The sequence below is a fragment of the Scophthalmus maximus genome, chromosome 13 (assembly GCF_022379125.1).
Source record: "Scophthalmus maximus strain ysfricsl-2021 chromosome 13, ASM2237912v1, whole genome shotgun sequence".
NCBI lineage: Eukaryota > Metazoa > Chordata > Actinopteri > Pleuronectiformes > Scophthalmidae > Scophthalmus > Scophthalmus maximus.
In genome coordinates this window covers 9,512,479-9,532,190 of record NC_061527.1, presented here as the reverse complement: position 1 = coordinate 9,532,190, position 19,712 = coordinate 9,512,479, and the positions used below count along the sequence as shown (strand labels likewise).

General features: G+C 42.1%; 1 protein-coding gene across 3 annotated transcripts in view; it reads right to left on the bottom strand.

Moving 5' to 3' along the window:
• The window catches only part of LOC118318462 (adhesion G-protein coupled receptor D2), an 81,481-nt gene that overhangs the window by 2,767 nt on the left and 59,002 nt on the right, over positions 1 to 19,712 (bottom strand). For all 3 annotated transcript variants that reach the window (XM_035648135.2, XM_035648137.2, XM_035648139.2), the window contains one exon: positions 14,476 to 14,558. In XM_035648135.2, coding sequence (XP_035504028.1) covers positions 14,476 to 14,558 — 83 coding nt within the window. The remainder of the gene's footprint in view (positions 1 to 14,475; positions 14,559 to 19,712) is intronic.

Sequence of the window (19,712 nt, the reverse complement as noted above, 5' to 3'; positions counted from 1 at the left end):
AAGAAAAAAAAAGCACAAATGAATAACTTGCCAAAAGCAACATGAACACACAAACACAGTTTTCTCTCGTACGTACACACACACGCACACACACACGCGCGCACGCACGCACGCACTCAGTGCTGTCAGTTTCTAAACAAGTTTTCCTCTCCGTCACACAAACAGCCCCAAGTTGTGTCTGCCATTGTTGAAGCTTTTAAACTCTGGAACCACATCACTCGTGTTTACTGAGATGTGTTTGTACGTTTCCCTGCATTGTCAAAGCACAGTCAAAGAAGAAGAGACTGGGGGCATGAGGAAAAAAAAAACAAAAGGCTCTTGGCAGCGTTCCAAGATTGCAGGAAAAGGTGCAACCGAATAAGCCTCTTTGCTACCGAGTCCAGTTTCAGTCAGGCCCTGAGGCTCGAGAGGCCGGAGAGAAGCACAGCTAGTCTGAATAAAATGAACACTCGCCGAGCACCACATGGTGGCAAAGCTACCACACCAATCAGTGACTTAGATTCTAATATTTGAAAAAATCCTTTGCTGTTTATGCTTACTAATTCATTAAGAATATAAAAACAACCTTTTCCAAAGTGACCATCAAATTATTATTTACTTTCCTTGCCATTTTATCCATATTTTGCCCTATATATCAAGATGCCCGTTACATTGTAGTGGCTGTCTAAAAATGATCGGGAAATAATCAAAGAGAGAAAGATTTTCTTCCATTTCATTGATGCCTAAAGTGGTTTATTCATCTGTTTCGGTGTTACAGCAGATGGAGGCTCACAGCGGAAGGAGAGCGAGGAAGCTTAAAAAAGAAACGGCACAACTCTTCAGAGAGGCAATTAGCCAACTTTCTAATCACTTACACCAAACAGCGACTGGGGGACCCGGTGTTTGGCGGCCTGATGGACAAACTTTAAAAATGTAAAGATCAAATTAATAGGCGCGCGCATTGTTAATGGGAACACTCACTATTGTTATGCAAAAGCCTCACCGTGGCATGCAAAACAAACACGCTACGGTTTGGCGATGGAATGGTTCGAAGGCCGCTGCTGTTTCATTTCAAAACATGCATTATACATCATTGTGCATAAAGAGGAAGCCTACAGCATTATGTTTTTTTTTTCTCCACGATGATGATCCTTTATTAGTCATTAAAAGAGAGCAAGCGAGAAAGAAAAAAAAATACAACTTTTAAGCACCTGAACCTCGCTGACAGCATTCCATTAATTGCCTGCACAATGGGGAGAGCCTTCGGAGATTTTTCAATTTCAAAAAATGAGGAGCATGCATTCAGTCGTGCTCATGTTATACCGGCACTTAAATCCTACAGAGCTCACATAAAAAAGGACTCAAGGTTACATCCGATTGAAAGCCTCCAACTACTGCCACTTCAGAAATCCATTTAGCAAGCGGGGGGTTAGAACATCTAATTCAAATAGTCGCCCTGTTAAAACGGTTGCACCAATGTCTTTTAAAAAACACACACACACACGCACACACACACACACACACACTTTCAGGAGCACACTTTTCTCCTGTGTTTGCTAGGCTCCATTGTAGGAAAGACGAGCCTGGCACACAGAGCGATAGCAAGACACAAAGAATTAATCTTGCCAGACCTCAGCCACGTGGCGAGGGGTAAATGCTTGAGTACACGTGGAATCTTGACCTTTACTTTGACAGTGTCACAAAGAGGTGCTTTATAGGAGCGACAAAGAAAGAGGTCTGGGGCGTCTGTAATAACATGACAACCTGGATGTCACGACACTGTTCATCAGCTACAGAATACTGGGTAAAGAGAGCGTCTCCCTGTGAAAGGGAATGTATATTTTTGGTTTGCCTTAGAGGCATCGTTTTGAAAACAGTGACGATAATAGAAAACTTTTAAATTAAATTAAAGCAAGTAAAAAGCAATGCGTGAGACATTACGTGCCATTACAAAAAAAATTTGTCACTGTCGTAATTGTCACAGCAATATATATATATATATATTTTTTTTTTGCTGAAGTTCAGCTAATGAAGACACGCCAAACCACAACACTAAACGTCTAACACTGAATGTCTTCATTCTAATCCGACACTATAGTTTCCCAGAGTTGGCCTCTCACATATGACGAACCCAGTAGGAGATTGTCTGAGTCAGACGCGCTCACACCACTGATTGTGGGTCGAGCATGCAAAAGGACGGACACGACGATAACTCTGATACCTGCTGTATTCTCACAGGGGCCCACTCGGGGATTGGCAGGGAAAGTTCTGGAAAATGTCCGGAACAACATTTGTGGACATTTGCATTCCCACATACAGCCCCCCTCCGTTTTCCGGACGCCAGCGCATAACCTTGAAATAATTGCATAACTTTATGGAGACCAAAACCTCCGGTTTCATACATGAACACGCGTTGGTTCGTGAATGTACTAAGAGGCATTCACTTTTTCAATGGACTCAACAAAATTCATCTACTTTTAATAGAGAATAAACGTGAAGAAGTGAAAGGGTCGTAATGCTTTTCTGAGGTCTCTGTGTGTGTGTGTGTGTGTGTGTGTGTGTGTGTTCATTCGTACTAAAGTTGACAGGCATACAGTAAAATGTATAGCCAGCAGCATGAAATGAGGCAGGGTGGCGGCCTCAGATCCCATCACATAAAACCAGAGCGTTTTTAATCTGACAGGACCACTGGCAGCCTTGAGCTGTGACCTACTGTCGAGAGCTCAGGAGCCAACACAGAACAGGATCGTCACCAATCACACATAAACACACACACACAGCCCTGTCACACCGCAAACGTGTACTGCGACCCACATTTAAGGACCAATCTGTAGCTGTAGACATCTACATGTATCTGTGGGAATAAATTCAAGTTGGCATACAGATAAAAACATTTTAAAGAAAAAACAACCACCTCTTGTGCAAACATTTACATTGAGATAAGCGTTACTGAGCGGAGAGTCGTGCCCAGCGTCAAACGCAGGAAGCAAATTATTGGGCCACTGCTTTGACTAAGACCGAATGCTTTCCATCAAGGCCCTGTCTGTTTCGACCAGATGCCTATAAAAACAGTGATGTACAGTATTTCAAAAGACACTTCTACAGACTGAACTCACAAACTGTCAGCGACAGATCAGCGATTGTTTACACTGCTAAGTTGTTTTTTTACAGGGAAGTGCAACATTAAGTGTCGCGAAGCAATCCGTTTACACCGTGAATCAAATACTGTCCGTCCTTTTGAGTGTCACTGACTGCATCGCATATCTGTGACTGGAACAACGGATTCAGCCTCAACTTACTGTGTGTCTCTGCTAATGTGTCCACGAACAAATGTTAAGTGTCAGTGTATTTGTCTCTACACATTTATCTGAGGGTCTGTTGGGTCTTTCCTTTCACCCCCCCCCGCCCAGTCCATGCCTCCTTTTCTTCCCTTCTCTGTATCACAGCACCACGGACAATTGCTGGCATGCCATCAGATGCAAACAGCTGCTCTGACATTGTCGCCGAGATGCAAAACTCGACTTGATTATTTAGTCTGCTGTGCCTCCCCCTCGGGACAGTTTCAGGAAGCTACTGAGGATTCTTAAGAGGCCGGGTCCTCTTACCAGAAGCTGCAATAATAACACTATCACAGAGGTTCCTATGAATGAACAGAGATATGAAGAAGAGAAGATCTCAGAGGAACATCGACTAAGCAACTGGATCTGTGGCTCAGCTCTAGAGACGTGAGGTTTGTAAAGCTGTTTAAATTGAATCGGGACAGAGTTTTCACATACGGAGGACGCAGCAGGAGATTGTCCACGTCCGACGCAGCCTCGACAGCAGGAACATCTCAGGCGAGGGCTGGTGCCTTGGTATAACAAACCCTTGCTCGCCGCGAATGTTCCTGAGATTTTCCGTCTGTATTCTCACATGGGCTCACTGGGACATCTTCTGGTAATCTTACAAGGGGTCTGGCGGACACATCTGCTGATTGGTCTTCCTATTTCGTTTCTACGTGCCATCTGAAACCCTTCACAGGTGAAGACTCCAAGTCATGTACGCCTTCTAAAGTCAGGGGAATAGTGTCAGTACAGTGTGTTTGTCATCCATGAACACCATATTACTACCACCTATAAAATAAATGGGAAAGGGGTTATAGACAATCACTGTGTGGGTTAAACAATCGTGGATGTGGAGCTACTCAGCAAGTCAATTCTCTCAAGGTAAGAAAAAAAAAAATCTGCTTTTCCAGGTCTACAACTCTATTCCGATATGATCAGAAGTGGTGAAAAAAGAATCACAAAGAGCAGGAATTGTCTGTATTCAATCAAGGTCGCAAATAAGGGTCGCCAGTCTTTTGAACATGTGAAATGACGTTCACTAATCATTTCATGTCACCTTTTGTGTGCATGTATTGGAAAATTTGCATTCAAAAATGAAGACGTGTGTGACAAAGGTTTGCAGCTGTAGAAAAAGAATTTGTGCATACATAAAAAAAAGTTTGGTAGCTGTATAAATATTGTGTGTGTGTGTGTGGGGAAAAAGTTGTGCACATTGATTATAACTTGCACGTGTAAAATGCTTTTTTTGTAAATGTGATTGAGCGTAGAATAGCAAGATTTGGATGACTTCGCCTCTGCTGACTGAGGAGTCTGATGAAACACATTCATTACCTCTGCCGCCAATGAATCCTCTGCATTTGTTATGTACCTGGAACGATAAAAATGCTCATTTAACATTTAACTACGCATAATATTGAGTAATTATTCCCATTCTGTATGCTGATGTTTGATATTAACTATACTGTCATTAAGTCTACCAAAGTAAACAAACAAAAAACACATACAAAAAAACATTTTAGTAAACAGGGGCCCCAGATACCCCACATACCTATCTTTATATTCTCGAACAGCAGCGTTGTAGCCAAGTATAATATCTCAGACTCCACATCTCTAACACCTCCTCGAGGATGTCGAGTGTGAGTGTGTTTAAGGACACTGACACTGGGGAAGGCATGAGATGCAGATGAAGCATGGACCTACCCTATCAACATCAATTTCCTCGTTCACAATTAATTACAAGGTATGCGAAGAATTGCCAACTGACAATACCAGGGGCATCTAGAGTATTTATCACATTTCTAGCACTGTCCCTTTAAATGACTTGGAATTTGCTCTTACAAAATTTCTATGCATTTAACAACTACTCCGTTGCCCTAGCGATGGACTCTGCTATGTGAAATCACAGCAGAGCAAAACTTGAGTCTATTCACTGTGCTGTCAGACTTAGCATTGGGCACACATCTACAACTCCAGAAATCAGTTCTGAAACTTCGTAAGCTGTGCATGACGATTGCGGTCATCATGCACAACGAATGAGCAATTTTTCTCCGTTATCAGCTTTGCTTTGTTGCTGTCTGCCGCTCTTTTCTTGGCCCTCATTGGCCGCAAATTCCTCACACTCCCTTTGCTTCTGCAAGTGTTTAATCATGTTCGTGGTGTTGACGTTTCCTGAGAAAGTTACAAAGCTACACAGCTTACAAGTTTAGTAAAGCAACAATGTGACAGATTAGACTAAATGATGCCACACATTCCACATTACATAAATACGACTCCTTAAAACTAAAAAAATGTATATTGGATGTTATAGCATTGTTGAAATCAATCACCACATCGTGTAATTGTAGTCTCGCGTGTTTTTGTGAAACATTAAAAGTCGCATGCAGCTGTAGCGATAGGGAGCTTGGCACTGGGAGCAACAGTTTTACATTAAAAAGACAAACTGAGCCCAGTGTTATCAATATTACTTTTAAAGAGGGGGTGACTAATACCCTATTATTTTGTGTAACAATCTAATGTCACGGTTTAAAATCAACCTTCAACCAACTGAACAATCCTTGCTTTGTAATACCAAGCAGTTGTATTTAACCAATATTTTCATCTTGTCAGGCGGGAGGCCAGACACACCCAGTGTAACCAAATCAGAAACAGACATCCACAACTGATGAAAATGTCAGTTGGAATTTGTAAAAACTCATAAATAATGGATGTTTCACATAGGCAGGGGAGCATCTTCAATGAGCCCAGAGTGCAGAGCAGGCTTTCTCATCTCTAAACCGAGAAGCCATCTTAATGACTGCGCCCAGAGACCCCGGGTCTCCATAAGCCATCCCCCGTTTTTCCCCAACTTCACCATCGGACCCCCCCCCCCGCCCCCCTTCGCCCCCTTCAAGCCAGTCCATGCTTCCAACAACCACACAAAGAGGGGAACATGAGCTCTTAAATTAAACATTCACAGCAGCAGCCGCTGCCTGTTTTAGGCAAATCAGCAGAAAATGAAACAAACTGGCCGCCTCAGGAAGATCCGTGTGTGTGCAACTGAGACATTTTTTTGGGAGAGAGGGCCAGGGGGGCCCTGCGGAAAACTCAAATAAGGTAATGAGTGCGTTTGCTTTGTGGCCACCTCATATTTTTGTGTGTATTGAGGATAAAAAAACGCTGGGCCTCATGCAAGATCCTAAATTTCTGTTATATTTGTTTGTACTGTGACTTCGTACAAACACGCCACAATGGATTCATCAAACGCTTCTGCGTGCACGAGGATAGCAAATTAGCATAACTAACGCCACCAAAATACCATATAAGGCTTCGCTTTCTGACCCAAGTCAGGAAGCTTTCATTCATGAAAACGGCATCAAAGAGTAAAAAGAAGTTTACGAGATCGGAGATTGAAGTCCTGCGTTCAGACTTCCAGAAATGAAAGTACATATTCAGCAGGAGTTAAGTGACGGACTAGAGCAGAGCCGTTAGTGTTGTCACCAGAGAGTCATACAGTCACTGTAATAAAGACAAAGAGTTTTATAATTAAAATGACAGATTTGATCATGGGGACACAAATCATTCTGCGTGCCAAGATAGAAAAAGGAAAGTAAAGACCAATGCTGTTTGTGAATATTTCTTTTGCTACCGGACTCCATAGGTCCCTGCATCACCAGGACTGGGGGTCAGACCTGGGGAAGGATGACGGTGGATGACGGTGGCTGAGGTAGGAACCACTATCCCCCTCTCCTGACCTGCATTCAGACATAAACAGGATATTGCCTACGAGGAAGGAAGTCGTATTTTTTTTTTTTTTTTTTTACAGCTGTGCCCTGGATGAGGACAGCATTGTGCGAGAGCTGCATTTTAATAGATGTATGATGTTTACGCTCACGCGCTTGCTGTATAGGATGTCTGCTGTCTGCATCCAGTGTCACACACCACCTGAAAACATGACGAGGCAGGCAGACAGAGGCTGGTGTGTGTATTTAATGGAAACTGGTGTCATTGTCTTTTCCCGTCACCATTAAAACGGGCCTTTTCCTGCACCCAACAGAGATAAACCTTTTTGTCTCTTTGTGTTTTGTTCTTGGAAGAAGATCAAAGCAGCTCGACCACTCCGGGCTTGTGATCTGTCAGGGTGCAGGGATTTATATGGCACTTGCATCCTATGATACTCATCACATCTGCAAGTCTCAGTGATAAATCAGATTGGCAGGCCGCACAGCGTTACATATATATATATATATATGTATAGGCTGTTCACGCCAGGCAACAGATTCTAGTTTGGAAGCAAAGGTGTTTTGTATTATTAAAGGATTCAAAATAAATATGTTTAGATTGGGTCTCAACGCCCCATCCCTTTGTTATTTCACTCATCAGGGTGATACCACACAGGACATGTAGTCCTGCGAGTACGGTCTGTCACAGGAGATGAGAACATGCACACTTTTGAGCACACGGATTTGATCGATTTTGCTGTTTGCCAAAAGGGTGGAAGCTGAGGATGGTGGGGGAGGCAGCCCAGAGCCCTACAGGAAGTGATTTAATGTCCAAAAAGACATGCGCTTGTTTTTGCTCCGTCTCTTTCCTGTTGTGTTCTGATAGGGACTTCCTCTCCCCAGGGTGGGTGGATACGGTGTCATCCGTCCATCCATCCATCCATCCAACCCGCCCCCACCGGCCCAGCCGTGGCTCACGGAAATATCATTCTGCTGCCATGCCATCCCAGCGAAAAAACTCATCGAACTCTTTGAACATGAGTGTAAATGCTCCCGGTGTGTGTGTCTGTGTGTGTGTTACTGGGCTGGGTGGACACATTTTACAGATTTATCTGAGGCTTATACAGTAACCTGAGAAAGGAATAGTAAAAAGGAGAAGATGACGCGTAAACTATACAAAGAAGTTAAAAGGTTATAGGTGAGAGGCCATGAGGAAAAACACATGCATGATCGTGATGTTCTATAATCTGCATGTGTGTGTGTGTGTGTGTGTGTGTGTGTGTGTGTGTGTGTGTGAGTAATAACCTGCGTGTGTTCTATGCATGGGCCAGGGGAGCCAGAGGGTTCAACCTCAGCCATGGTAACGCCAGGATGATCTCTTCCTGTCTGCCTCAGTATCTCTGCAACCAACTCCCTTCCTTTCCGCTAAAATACATGGACACACGCACGCGCACACACGCATGCATGCATGCAGACACCATCTCCTATTGAAGTTATTGTTTACATCTTTACCTTAACACCTAAACCCGAGCCTCGTTCTAACACTAACATCCACCCACAGTTCCAGACATTGGATTAATACAGATTAACACAATCCAGGACAAACACAACCAACAAAGTGCCCCTTGAGGTGATTTTGACTCTACATTATAAACATAACAGAGGTAGTACTGTATTTGTTGTTGTTCTGGATCGCAGTATATTGCCTGAGTCAGTCAAATCTCTGTGGAGGTAGCGTGACCATCTTCACTCATTAGTGGTACCTGGGGTCTTTTCCATATCCATTGACAGATATAATATAATCTGACTATATAACATAAAGATGAACTGTTTCATTCCAGTCAATCCATGACTTGTTGACTGGAACGCTTTAAGTGGTTAAAGTGCAAATCAGCAGATACTATGGCCTGTGTGGTAGGTGGGGTTGGGTTGTCTCTGTCGAGAACACTTTAGGACTCAAACCTTTAGGCCAACCTGTCGACCAAAATCAGATTGGGTCATACACAAGAAAGTCAACTTTAAATGATTAAGGGTTTAACGTGAAAACATTTCCCACGGCTGAAAACTAAAATCAGGTGATATTTTTGACCAAATTGAGAAGGACAAATAAAGAATCCAGTGATGGCAGTCTGTCATAGATTAGATAAAATATAGACAATAGAAAAACGTTTCAGCTGGTCCTCTTCTGTGCAGTGTTGAGCGATAACTCACTAAGTGAGTGTGTGTATATGTCGCCAGAGCTCTGCGCTGAATCTACCAGTGACCAAAGCACCAATTGTCACAATCCTTATCTGCTCTCCTCTCTGCTGAATGATTTAACGCCATCGCACACACACAAAAACACATGCACACACACAATGACCTACCCTTCCAACCTCCTCTCTTACTCATTCACCCCATCTACAGCACGAACACATTGCACAGGATTAGCCTCTCCCTCACACACACACACACACACACACACACACACAGAGAGACACACACACACACAAACACACAGAGAGATGCACACACATTCACCTACAGATGGAGGAAATAAGCTCAGCGCAGCCTGTGTCTGCTGAGGATGTGAGGTGCAGTGATGGCACATTAACGATAGGACCCATGACAGCAGTATGCATCGGCCTCACCGAACAAAGCAGTGTGCCAGTTTTTAATTCAATGAGGATTGTTTAAGTGAAACAATGGCTCTCTGCCCCGCTGAGGGTTAGGAAAGGGTGAGAGAGGTGAGTTTGTCAGTGGCAGCGGGCCGGTGTTTTTGTGTTTTAGGCTCTGGATGATCCCGTGGGTTCGGTGGGGTCGTGGATCAGAAATAACATCCGCTGTTTTTCAGGTAACTAAGAAAAGGCTTACAGTGAGTGGGCATGAAGGGAAATACAGCCAGACACGCTCACTGTGGCACCATAAAGACGAGTTGGAGACGATTGTATATGAGTTGTTATTATGGCAGACACTCTTAATCATAGCATCCTGCAATGAACAGGCAAAGTATAAATAGTCATGTACTTGCTGAGCTTTGTTTGTTTCAGTGTTGTTTTTGACAATCCAGTCACAGCACACCTCACTAACTAGCCCTCCACCCCAAATTAATTATAAAGCAAATAAAAGCAGATAAAAAAACAACACTTAAGCATCACTGGAATAAATCACTTTTGCAGTGAATTCACCAACACAGCTCTGAACTAGTTCAGTTTACAAAAATGCGTTGTAAACAACTAAGTTGTCACTTAATTACAGTTCATAGAATACGGCAAATAATTTTTACGATGAATATTACCACTTATTAAATCACCTGTCAGAACTTTTTCAAAAGGGAGAACAGAACTACATTCAATCAAAAATCAAATCAAAACTAATTCAAAATGTCCCTAATTTTGCAAAATGAAGATGACGGAGGCTAACTCTTAACACCGTGGCCATGAAATTAATTTTATTTAATTTATGATGTGTCATTTTTGTTAAGACTGTGTCAATGAGGTGTTGATTTTAGGGCATTCAGTTTGTGGTAATAGTGTCGCTGTTTTACATTTAATTACCTCACAATATAATCCAGTCAATAAAAAGCAGAAATTACTTCTTTTTTAAAAATTTTTTTTACATTTTGTAGAAATAGAAATATTTTGCATGGATTTAAAGAGAAACAGAAATGTACCTGATACCTAAGTAGTCACGCAGATGTTTTGTAAATGACACAAACTATAAACTATAAAATACATTATTTTAATCACCCACACAAATACACAAAACATGTGTGCATGTGTGTGTTTTCGCTCTAGTATTTGCATTCCTCACAGCACATTTGGTCTATGCTAATGGAGTGTACTCATGCAGAGCAGCAGGTCTAAATGAAAAACCTTTGGCTGGTGATCAGTGCTATTGATTAGCCTGAGCCCCGGCTTTAAGCAGGGCTAATTGATCAATCACCACTGGTTGCTTTGGATTAATGGAACATGACTGGTGCTCCCCCGAAGACATATCCACTTGTAATGAAGAGGCCTGCATGTGTGTGTGTGTGTGTGTCAGACAGGAACATTTACGTTGGGTATATTGTATATGGATTTGTGTGTGAGGTTTCAGGAGTGAAAAGTGTAAAATGTAAAATATTATTTTGATAAAAACTGTACAAATTTATAAAAGTACTTCTGTCACTAACAGATGCACTGAATCTTTTTGATACTAACAGAAGACGAACAAAACTTTATTTAGAGGTAAGCATATAACATTTCCCCAAATTAATGGATATCTTATATACATTGATATTTGCCAATAATATATATCTGACAGCATTTCGTAGTTTGTTTACCACAATTTGGAAAATGGCAAGTTGATTTTGCAGCTCTAATATGATGGAAATTCCTTGTTGACCACAAGTGGAGAAATGTGGCTTTATTGTCTTTCCAGATACTTAACTGTCACAGGGGGGAATTTTAATCAACAGTTTCTGACATGAAAATTGATAAATTAAGTAAAATCCACAAATGAGTTTAACCCTGGTTTATATTTCATGTGTCCTGCTGGTCCCAAAGTTGACAGACATGACACCAGCAGTCCCACTCCCAAGTAGGATTGAAACACACAGGCCACCCCAACACACACACACACACACACGCACGCACGCACGCACGCACGCACGCACGCACGCACGCACGCACGCACACACACACACACACACACACACACACACACACACACACACACACACACACACACACACACACACACACACACACACACACACACACACACACACACACACACACACACACACACACACACACACACACACACACACACACACACACACACACAACCCTCCCATTGAATGACTGACAGGCTAGCTGGCCAGTGGTGGCTCCATGGAGGATTTGTGTGTGTGTGTGTGTGTGTGTGTCAGGGTGTGCGTGGGTGGACTGGAGGTTCCAGCTGGCCTGTCATGGGACTCCCAATCGCGTGTGAATGGTGCTGAGAGGGAGCTGTGGCGAACTGGTCCAACACTGAAACACTCAACAGGCTGGAAAGGTCGATTGGGGTGAGTTCAGCAAAGCAAAACCAGAATTATTTATTTTCTGTTTTTTGTTTTTTTTGCAGAACCGAACACAAGAGCAGAGATTTTCTTTTTTCAAAAATTTTGACAAATGTTAAAAATTGTTTCTGATTTGGATTTAAAAATAAATAAATCAGAATAAAACTGAAAATTTGATCACTGAACATTTCTTATAAAGTTTATAGAAAAAAACTTAAGGAAAGGTATACTGTATGTCATATTAAAAAAAAAAAAAGAAGAAGAAAAATCCCAGCATGGTGCCACACCCATGTGGGCAAAAAGAAAAATGCCTTCATGCTAAAAGGAAGACAACAGAAAACAGTTTGTAAAAAAAATGTGAGAGGAGAAATTCCCACCATTGCAGCCAGGGAAAAGTTAAACTGAATTAACTTTGCACAAGACAAAATTTAGCATCATGAATCAAACCAAGCTAAAGACAATCGCCACACTTACAAAAACCTTATCTTTGATTGCAATTGGACGGAACAACCTGTCAAGGCAAAGTCTCCCAACAGCAGCAGCCAACCGGTGCAGAGGCTCCGACTCTCGCCTGCGCAGAAACCATAGGGCCGCCCCAGGAACACACACACCATCTCATGCCTCCGTCATTTAGTTAACCTTGACCAACTAACCAGCCACACATAAACACTCACACACCCCCTTCTATCCTTTGACTGACTCGCACATTTTGTGGAACGAGACCACACTTCCACCCAATAACCTCTGGTGTGAACTTAATTGTGTATACTCAGGTATTGAGTTTCGGGCCATGCCTGGCTCCCATAGCACTCAAAGAGAAACAGACGCTGTGAACCTGACAATGAGTGAGACCGAGAGAGAGAGAGAGTGCAAGAGAGAGGGAGAGAGACACGGACCACCCAACAGCTGCGAAGAAAAACAAAGTTGGGCAGAGAGCAAAGTCAGCTTCGATCACGTCGGAGCTAGGACAGTTGGAAGTTGTTGTGCGGTAGCAGTTTGCCAAGAGTGAAAGGAGGCAGAGAGAAATTAAAAGCGGAACCCCGAAAAATATCTGTCTCAAAGCAAAAATGCTGTGTGTATGTGCTGCTATTCAAATGACCCTGTAATAATTCTTTAATGAGGGACATGCTTTGTCTTTTTTTCCTCATGTGGTTGAAAATTAGCTGGCAATCTGATAATATTCTGTATTATCAAGAAGGGGGGAGGTACATAAAAAGCACTTTTAAATCATGGGAATGACAGCAGAAATTCAGAGCTCAGGAGCGCTTACTTCAAAATATTCAAAATGAAAATAAAAATATCAAAACATTTTTTTTTCTAAACAGTATTATGAACCAGCTTAGAATCCTCTCAGATCGGTGGAGTGATTAACACTCTTCCCACTCATTACAATTACCTCTCGTGCCCTTGATTAAGATACTTAACCACTCAGAGTATTATGAAGCACAAAGGAGGCTGAGTTGACTTTTGTCCAGGTAAACAAAGGGAAAGACAACAATATTTTCACAGAGTAATTGTCATTCATAAAAAGTGTGATCTCTTATTTCACTCAGCTTTGAAATTTCAAAAACACTCCACATTATGAATTCTAGTTATCAGATTTTGTGATACAGAAGACAAAGCATTTAGCAGGTCAAGTCACTTGTTAAATATGTGGTGATGTAGTTCTACTAATGGCCACCAGGGGGACAGGGATATGCAGATTCCATTTATTTCAGTGGAGAGGCATTTATTCAAGCACTGGTGTGTGTGTGTGTGTGTGTGTGTGTGTGTGTGTGTGTGAGAGAGAGAGGGAGAGAAAGTGACCTCTTCAGAGCCCTGTAAGTAGTTTTCTTTCACAAAAAATCATTATCGTCTAATTTATCACATTAAATTTTTAGTTAGCTCAAAAAAAGAACAACTATTTTGCAAAAAAGAAAATAATAATTGAAAAGCCACAAATTACATTTTTTAAAAAGCATTTTATATTTATTGCAAATATATTATTTAGCAGTTTAATATGAAATTAATATTAATATAAAATTAAATGAGTCCAAAGAGGATTGGCATTAACTAACTCAACGGTTATTACTTTATATAAGAATTAAGAAGTGTAGTTCTAAATATAAGCAATTCATTTTCATCAGGCCAAATTGTGTAGTTTATATTGTACCAAAGATGAGTCATGTTCTCATTTATTTATTTAATCAAGGATTTCTTGTAAATCCTATAAATTGCATTCAATCAACTGCACTGTACTTCCTCAGAGAGTGAGGATTATCAGACCTGCTGCTGTTGAATGTGTTAACCCAACACAGTTATAGTTCAACACCAGGGTTCAGTCTGTTTTTGTCCTAAGGTCAAAGATCAAATGCCGCTTTACACCCCCTGCCCTGTTACCCAAAGCGCCACTGGAGCAACTTATATATACCCTGCTGTGTGTGTGTGTGTGTGTGTGTCATGAGTCAGATACCTTCCCATGCTGATGAGTGCCATTGAAGGTTTGGCTCGAGGGATTTTCCAGTCTCTCTTGAACACAAGGAATGGACAGCTGACCTGAAGACAGACAGAGACAGAGACACACACAAAGACACACACACACACAGAGTTAGGTTCTAGGGCAGTCGTTGCTGCCAAAAGTGTTCAGCTCCACTGAAAAGTAACTGAATGCACACATGAACGTACACACACCGACAGGGATATGTTCTCAGAGCAAGTAAGCAAGCAGGAGTTGTCGCTAAATTATACTGCAACAACTAAAAACATACAAGATAATGTTATCTACATACTGGAAGTTGAGCAGATACGACAGGATTTCATGCCTATTTTACAACCCAAATATTTCCGCTGAAAAATCACAAGATTGTGTTTGTTTGTGCTCTATGTCCAAAACAAACACACGTGCACTTGGATGAAATGCACCGGTGTCGATGCATAAATGGAAAAAATATCCTACTGTAACTTCAGAATCAGGCCCTAGAAAGGCATCATCCCTCATCAATGCAGTGCTGCAGCTTCTAGGAAGTGGACAAGGAAAGGTCAGAAAGGTGCATGATCTGCCACGGAGGCGTTTAGTATAAGTGAAGAGTTCCCTCTGAAAATGTTGCATTCAGGAACCATCTTGGAAAAACAAGATCAGATGAAGCTCATCATTTTAAGAATGATGAGCATATTACAGGTCACCCCCCATCTAGGTGACCTGTAATATGCACCGATCTGAGCCAATTATACTGTAGAAGGAAACAAGACAGATCTACGGAGGATCGCCCAAAGGTGGAGGATTAGAAATTGGAGCCAATTAAAGCAGAAAACAAAGAAGGCAAGGAGAGTGTGGCTAATGATATCATATTCATCAAATTCTGACACTCATTTGACATTCCAGGCACTTAGCTGATGCTCCCATCTGGATTGTCTTGCAACGCCTGAGCAGGTAAAGATTGTTCAAGGATACTTCAAGAGGACAGGTGACCACTAATGGACGACACTGTTACTGCCTGGAGTGCTCGTGTGAAATGCTGGCTAGAAAATTTTGCTAACTTATCAGCTCTTATTGATCCGCCCACCTTGTATCACCTCGTTTCTTTAGGATTCTTACAGAATGTGTGATTTGGATGTATTGCACAATTACATGCATTTTCTTTCAAGCAATAACACAGATGCAGTTCAGCTGCTGATAATATGATGTCCTGACTCGGCGATGCCAAAGACTCAAGTCCCATTTAGAGAGGCTATGTTTGGGTGAGTTGTTTTTCTAATCAGGTAAAGGATCAACTACCTACAGAAAAATGGCAAATGAGTTCAGTGTTTAACATTCCATAATGAAGAAACTTGGTCTGAACTCTATTCACTATTCATGCCCACAGCAGTCTAACAATCTGTATGTTAAACCTCAGAGTTACACACATACTGTAGATATATGGACACAGTCTCAGCAGGTATATCATTGTTGTGAACCAGCGCGCCCCATCTGCCTGTCCTCTCGTTCAGGTGCTGTCACGACTGCTCTCCAACGGGCCCTCTGTGTCTGGATTAATCTCCCTGGTTGACTGCTGATTTGAAGGTGGGTCGGCCGCCATCCACCAACACCAAAACTAATTTCACTGTGTCACCGCACGATGCGCCGAACCATCCCCCCACCGACACCCATGCGTGCACAACGCATTGCAAAATATCTTCATCTGTCTCTGTCTCATCTACATGGAAGAGGGCAGCAGGGCGGGTGACTAGTCCGAGGGAGAAAGGTCAACGCAATGAAGGAGTTCATCATTCGGAGGTGTCAGAGCCTCTCTTTAGGAGAGCAGATGAAGTGGAGCGGAAGGAGGAGAGGATGGGAGGGAGGAAGGATGGGAGGGAGGAGGGTTGAGGGTAACACGGAAAAGAGGAGGGGGTCTGTTTTATGTTTGTCTGGTTATTGGTTATCAGCCAAAAGTTCGTCATGGCCTACGGAGTTGGCTGCAATCCACTGCGTGCAAATCAATCATTACACGGTTTGTGTGTTCACCATCACGTGTCGCCTTTGATTGAATCTTAATTATGAGAAAAGAACATACGCACTCATGCATCCTGCTCCAGCTACCAATGGTCATCTGGTGGTTAAAAATACACCAGAAGCTTCGCTGAAACACCAGAAGCTGGTTAGTCAAACACACATTCAGTCATTCAGAAATGATCACGCAAGGCATCCACTACACTCGCGAGTCTCTGGCATGAGGCAAACGGCTTGTAATAGCATCAGACCCACTGCAGTTTGTTTGGGACCATCTGTCCAGTCTATTGTGTTTCTGTGTTGTGACTCTTAGGGAGTTCATTGGGTGACAGCTGATGTATGGGTTCCTACAAAGTCCCCGACCAGGCCCTCGGGATCCTGCCACACCGTTTTCTCCCCGTCTACTATCTATTTCTTCTCGTCCCTTTTCTGCTCCACGGAGCATTTTTCTTAGATCAAGGTGCAGCAATCTGCATCGTCCAGTGGCGTTTAGTTGCAGTATGCCGCCAGGAAACTGTGTGCATACGTGCTTGTCTGTGTTGAAGAGGATTAGTGCCAAACATTGTTTTTATCAACTGTATTTTTGGAGCCTAGGCTAATGGGTTTTTTTGCGCAGAAAATATTTTTTAATAAATAACATTTATTTCATTTCATTAATTTTATTTATTTAGTCTAAGTAATCTTATTGTCTGAAATTTTCCGCATGTAGCATTAGTGGAATGGGTTCATTCAGGACAAACACATAGTAAGTGCAAATCTTAGACGAGGTAAATCTCACCTGGAAGAGTGAATACTTTTAGTGGCTAACGTCAACGTTCTGTTGTACATAGAAATACACAAATACCAGTGTGAATATAAGGTGGTTTCTTTGAGAGGTTCATTGGAGTTGAGGGGTGGAGGGTGAAAAGCGGGTTCAGGAAGTTTTCACTCCTCTCTTCCCAGGGTGCCCCTGGCCTCTCCAACTTCCAGTCAACGGCTGAGAGAAGCCAGATGCAGGCAGGATAATCACCCCCTAATAAGAGGCTATATTGAAAGCAGGCTGGTGTTCGTACAATACAAGCTTAAAAGGCGTGTGCACACAAACACACACACACACGCACACACACACACACACGCATGCATGTGCGCATGGGCAGCAGAAAGCCTACGCACACACATATTTGGAGTAGGTGTAATTATAGTGTACGATGACAAACTTCAGAAAGAAGTGATCACTCACAATGTGTACGCATATGGACATACAAGCATGTGTAAAAAAGAATAAAAAATACACACACTCACACGCACATACAACACACAGACACAGCCACACACCAGACCAGGATACTTTTTCATTCTTCTTCTTTACGTTATACCACCCTTTCAGGAAAATGTTAGCACATGGCAAAATATATCAATAATTTCATGATATTTCAATTATCAATTTAGAAAAGAGGGAACAGATCCCCTGAGGTTTGTGTATGTTGGTGTCTGTTTTTGTGTGACCCAATGAAAGAGTATAAGGCTTAGCATGGTAACTGGAGCCAAACCCAAACTCTTAAACTTCTATTTCCTCCTCCTTTTATTTTTGGTCTTCATGAAGTAAAAAAAAAAAGCGTACTTCTCCTCTGTTTTGCGTATTGGAACAACTTTTGTTGAAATGTTGAGGGCGTGTTGGCAGTGCTAAAACACTAACACAAAAACATAACAGCTGAAGGAATCTTCTAACCAACAATCTTACATTTCATCAGAAGAAAAAAGGGCTCGACTTCAACCAGTCTTGGTGGACTGCAGCCCAGAATGAAATGTGGCACTACTGTGGCCTACTGTTCCATGTGTACAAGAGCGATAAACATACTTTTTCTTTTTGTGTAACTGTGGCTGAATGTCCTGTATGTGTGTATGATGCAGTGTAGTACAACACATCACGTGAAATCAAAGCTAATATTAGACCATGCAGAGCCGACAGGTAACAATGTTAGGTTGTACTGTCTAAATGTCGACCAATCTTACTTCGTTCAGTAGAATGTAAGACTGCAGACTTCCCCTGCCTTCTTCTGTACGATAATTTGCTTTGTGTCTTTCGCACATCTCTCGGCTCCCTTCTCTTCAGAAACAAAACAGCAAAACAGTGTAAAAATAAGATATTATGTAGCAAAACAAATACTTGAATAAAATTTACTTTAAGTTGAAGAAGTTTTTTAATTTCTTCCATCTCAGTTAGTTTAATTAAAAATCATATATTGCACATCACAATCAGATAAAAAAGGTTTTGTATTTGATACAGCAGCATAAAATGTAGTTGCATATATGGAGGTGCTCAGTTTCACATTGTGTCAGACTGTCAAAGAGAAACACATTTTTTTTTATTTGGGCAATAATCATTGCTACAACTGCTGCAATAGATGCCGAGCAGAACATGTTTTATATCCTGATACTACGTGTATCAAGGTATGTAAAGTTCAGGACTATGGGGGCTGTGTGAATGAGGAGCAGGCGAATGGTTCACGGGAGGCCGGAGGAGGTCAAGGGGATGCAATCTCAGTGAGGGAACAAGTGGAGTGGGATGAGCAGGAGACTGAGAGGCTGAGGCTGATTATTAGTTTTATTTATGTATCTGTCTGCAAAGAGAAAACGCAACACATGTTGAGTTTCCATTATCAGCTTTTTTAATCTTTCTTTAATTTTTACTGCCCCTATGATGATAATTCTTTGTTTTTAAACCATATTCTCAGGCATCCAAAAAACCAAAAACTTGAATTGACAGGAAAAGCTACAAGAACCCTCCTCTAGACACACAGATACACTGCATGACATCTAATGACAAAATGTAACTGGAAACACGTGCAATCGTAACACGAAGAAAATGTCCATCTCTACAAACATATACTGTTTGCATACTTGAAATCTATCAATCCTTCCGCACTGACACAAAACACAACGCAACCAATGGTCCAAACGTACACATCACTTCTTTGGCACAACGCGCCTCTTACACAGCAGCACCGGGAGGAGAATCTATATTCTCCCCTCTGTCTTTTGTTCATTTGAGTAACTATGAGCAGCAGCAGCAGCAGCAGCTGCAGCCTCTCTCCCTGCCCGTGCTCAGCCGGGGGAAGGCAATAGGTTTAGCAGGCGAGGAGGCGTGGCAGATTTATGGCGCTGGAGGTGACCTCTGGGGCCGTAACACAGTGATGGGTGAGTGGCTCTCAACGGTAAGCTACTGGCACTTGACAAAGTGCCCG